Raw genomic sequence first — 4039 nt, 5'->3', positions numbered from 1 at the left:
TAGATGAGCGAAGGCGGTACACGTGTCAGCACAAGCTTTATTTACTCATAACTGCCTTTAAGTACCTCGGTAGCCAACACTGGCTTACATTAGCCAGCACTTAGCTCACAGTATGAGGTCGTTGCATAATTGCGAGTGGATACGGTGAGCTCCCCATCGCATGATTCCGACAAACTTAAGCATCTTTAACGTGGACTTCTTCATTGTACCCTTTCTAATGCTAATGCATTAAAAAAGTGCGGCAGGTACAACACGGTCTGAATCACACTTGCTTAGTGAGGTCGAGCGCGTGGCTGTGGACGCTGGCGCCGTCCGCAGCTGTGTACTTCGAATTAGCTACAAGTTTCTGTTCATGCTTGAATTGTAGCACAAGAACCCAGCACGCGGTATGAATGCTTGGTATGATTGCGGCGTTGGTCTCTGCGTGTTTTTGCAAACGAAAAGCGGCGTCTGAAGCAGACGACTAACAGCTCTAGAAAAGTGTGTTTCAGACCATACAGAGTCCTCCGCCTCAACATCCTATTTCGTCTGACTCGTCTTCGCAGTCCATGCCGCCGTCGCAGCGGTACTCGCTAGGAACGCAAGTTCCGCGGGGGTTCTTGCAAGAGAACTCGCCCTCAGCGCACTTCAGCGCGCAGATGGTGCGGTGTTCGTCGGACCCGTCCTCGCAGTCCAGGTAACCGTCACACACCGACGTCTTCGGCACGCACTGACCGCTCTTGCACGTGAACTCACCTTGGAACGAACACGTGACACCTTCGCAGTTTCTCTCGTCCGATCCTCCGACGCAGTCTTCGTAACCGTCGCACACGACGTCGAGCGGAACGCAGGAACCTTCGGGCGAATCGCACCGAGACTTGTTGCCAGGGCACGTCTGCATCATGTAACATACTTGGACGCTTTCGTCGGACCCGTCGTCGCAGTCGAAGTTTCCGTCGCAGCGTACCAACAGCGGAACCCGCTGGTCGTTCTCGCAGAAAAAGTCCGTTACGTTCCAGGTCAAGCCAGGGCAGTCCTTTTCGTCCGACCCGTCGGCGCATTGCGGGTAACCGTCGCACCGGTACTCCTCGGGTACGCAACGACTGCGAACGGGACCGCACTGGAACTCACCGACTGGACACGACGCGGGGGCGCATACGGTGGACGCGTCTTCGTCAGATCCGTCTAGGCAGTCGGGGTGACCGTTGCAGAGCAACTCTCTCCGTATGCACTGACCGGTTTCGCACTCGAACTTCTTCGAAGAGCATGTCCCACGTGGACAGTTGGTCTCGTCCGAGCGGTCGTCGCAGTCGACTTCTCCGTCGCACCTCCACCCCTTAGGGACACAGTGGCCGTCGCCGCACAGGAACGAGTCGTCATCGGAGCAGTAGGAGGTGTACTGGCACTCATCTTCGTCAGAGCCATCGGCGCAGTCTCGGACCCCGTCGCACCTCCACCCCTTAGAGACACAGAGGCCGTTGCCGCACCGGAACATGACGTCATCGGAGCAGGAGGAGGTGTACTGGCACTCATCTTCGTCAGAGCCATCGGCGCAGTCTTCGACTCCGTCGCACACCCACCCGGAGGGTATGCACGCTCCGGTGTGGTTCTTGCACTGAAACTGATCGGGGTGGCACGTCTCTGCTGCGCAGGAGGCCTCGTCCGACTGGTCGGCGCAGTCGTAATGGCCGTCGCATCGCCTCCAGCTCGAGACGCACTGGCCGCCGCTCGTGCACCGGAATTCGATCGCTGAGCAGTTTCGTCTTGCCACGCAGTTATCTTCGTCCGAGCCGTCGGAGCAGTCCGCTTTACCATCGCAAAGCAGCGAGATTGGGACGCACACGTCAGCTCCGGCGCACTTGAAGTTGTTCGCCGAGCAAGGAAGACTGGTCGTATCTTCCACGATGACGAGTTGGTCGGCGGTCCCAAGAAGGATGGTGCAGAAGAGGAGAGATACTGAGTACGTTGATCGCGCGGCCAATGAGTCGATGTTCATGTCTGCTGCAATTTTCTCTTACGTCACTGCTTTCGAATCAAACAACTGGATCAAGTTGAACTTGAAAAAGGAAGTCTTCAATGACGCTATATTATCGTCAGAGTGCCATGTGTATGCACAGCGCTTTAGAATACTTAGAACACCTTGACAGAACGTATAGAGTATGGAAACCTATCGCCTGCGCAGGTTGAACTGTGAAGCCCTTTTAGCACCAGCCGTTGAGGGAATATAAGTCGTATAGCTCGTCGCGTTGAGCCAGCCTATAGGCGCTCAGGCCGTACACGGCATGCGTCACTACATGGAATGTAAAGCGACGCCTGATTGGTGGGCCCGACGAAACAAACGATAAAAACAAACGAGTAAACAAAATCTCTATCCGCCTCAGTGAAGAGCGAGAATTGAGCAAAGCATGGAACTCTGGTTCGAGCCACGTGAAGTCACGGACCTCTCCTAGACGCGTACGTGTACAGTGTTTAGACTGAAGCTCGAGTTTCAAGCCGACACCTCCTCGCTTGCCTCTTCCGGCCCGTCATACTGCAGTTAGCAGATATCAGGTTCGAACGTGCAACGAGCGAGCGAGCGAGCGAGCGAGCAGGCAAAAATTGCCGCCCAAGCACATCCGTACATGCGAAGCTGAAACATTCGGCCTCGGTGTTTATCACTGGATTAATCCCGATGGTTCATTTTTGTCTGTCTCAATTATTAAGGCGAAACATTTAGATGCATCATCAAACGCGAACAGATACCGTCGGCGAAAGACGAGGGATGAAAAAAAAAAACCATCGTGTGATAACGTCACACAGAGGTCATCGTGACGTCACAGGCTGCCAAAATTTGTGTCGCCATGATGACTTAATCGTGACGTCACTGTGACGCCACATAAAGCGACCTCACATTATGATCTAATTACAGCACATTGTCGCTTGGTCATAGGTGGGCAGATCGCGGACGCACTGTAAAAACACGTGAGGCGCAGTAGGCTTCCAATGCTTCCGATCATCGAGGCAGTGCGAAATCACGTTGGGCGCAGAAAGCTTTCGGGGGGGGGGGGGGGGGGAGGTTATCAATAGAAACAACTGAGAAGAAGAAATTGCTTTCGACTTTGAATCTTCTTAGACAAATACATCAGGGTCCGTGTGACGTTATTGGCTACGTCCGTCCAGAAATGTTAATTGGTGTTTGCCGTCCGTGTGCTCCCTTTTTCATTTTTAGTGGACTAGCGGTGAGTAGTGGGGCTTAACAAATATTTGTGGTACATTGCCGTTCATGAGAATGATGGTTGCGTACATTGGAGACCGGGTTTTCCTTTTTCCTAGCCAAATAAAGCTTCTCATAATAAAACATGCATGGCCAGCACTCTGCAGCTCTGCGCGTTACTAGCAACGCATCGGGAGAGGAGGAGTAACCTAATTGCCCTCGGAAGGCGGTAAACAGCTTTCGGATGTTCTCGTCTTGCACCTGGTGAGGTAACCTGTTGATGGCGGGAATATAGAATAACGCTTCCGGTGTACTCGATGTTGTAAACGTTCGTGTCGTAGAGGTACGTGCTTTGGAAGCTCCACGTACACAGTGTATGTGAAAAACGGAGGGAGGTAGCGCTGGGTGCGAGGTTTCGCGCCACGAACGGTTGCCTTTCTCTGCGTATGCACAAGTAATCCGTCGTTGTGTAGACTACGCAAGTAAACCAGAAACGAAAGAGACTTTCATTTCAAGGACAGTGGCTATCTATCTATCTATCTATCTATCTATCTATCTATCTATCTATCTATCTATCTATCTATCTATCTATCTATATCTATCTATCTATCTATCTATTCTATCTATCTATCTATCTATCTATCTATCTATCTATCTATCTATCTATCATATATCTATCTATCTATCTATCTATCTATCTATCTATCTATCTATCTATCTATCTATCTATCTATCTATCTATCATCTATCTATCTATCTATCTATCTAATCTGTCTGTCTGTCTGTCTGTCTGTCTGTCTGTCTGTCTGTCTGTCTCTGTCTGTCTGTCTGTCTGTCTGTCTGTCTGTCATAATGACGTCAACATGA

At 51.3% G+C, this 4039-nt stretch overlaps 1 protein-coding gene across 2 annotated transcripts; it reads right to left on the bottom strand.

The window, feature by feature from the left end:
- Window positions 1-264: 264 nt before the first annotated feature.
- LOC119376370 (sortilin-related receptor) lies at window positions 265-2205 on the bottom strand. 2 transcript variants are annotated; one of them, XM_037646224.2, is made up of 2 exons: window positions 1431-2205; window positions 265-1307 (listed from the first exon to the last, which is right to left on the bottom strand). In XM_037646224.2, exons 1-2 carry the CDS (start codon window positions 1973-1975, stop codon window positions 512-514), a joined length of 1341 nt encoding a protein of 446 aa, XP_037502152.1. In that variant the 5' UTR covers window positions 1976-2205; the 3' UTR covers window positions 265-511. The 2 variants fall into 2 exon arrangements, with proteins under 2 accessions (XP_037502152.1, XP_049267364.1); XM_049411407.1 differs by having other exon boundaries at window positions 265-1430; window positions 1554-2205.
- Between the last annotated feature and the right edge of the window lie 1834 nt (window positions 2206-4039).

The sequence above is a fragment of the Rhipicephalus sanguineus genome, unplaced genomic scaffold (assembly GCF_013339695.2).
Source record: "Rhipicephalus sanguineus isolate Rsan-2018 unplaced genomic scaffold, BIME_Rsan_1.4 Seq1182, whole genome shotgun sequence".
NCBI lineage: Eukaryota > Metazoa > Arthropoda > Arachnida > Ixodida > Ixodidae > Rhipicephalus > Rhipicephalus sanguineus.
Note: the sequence above shows the minus strand (reverse complement) of the source record. Positions and strands in the feature narration are given on the sequence as shown.

Coding starts and splice junctions, on each gene's coding strand:
- LOC119376370 (XM_037646224.2), bottom strand. CDS start 1,975: ATGAACATCGACTCATTGGCCGCGCGATCAACGTACTCAGTATCTCTC. Junction 1,308..1,430: donor TGTGTCTCTAAGGGGTGGAG/GTGCGACGGGGT, acceptor TAAGGGGTGGAG/GTGCGACGGAGAAGTCGACT.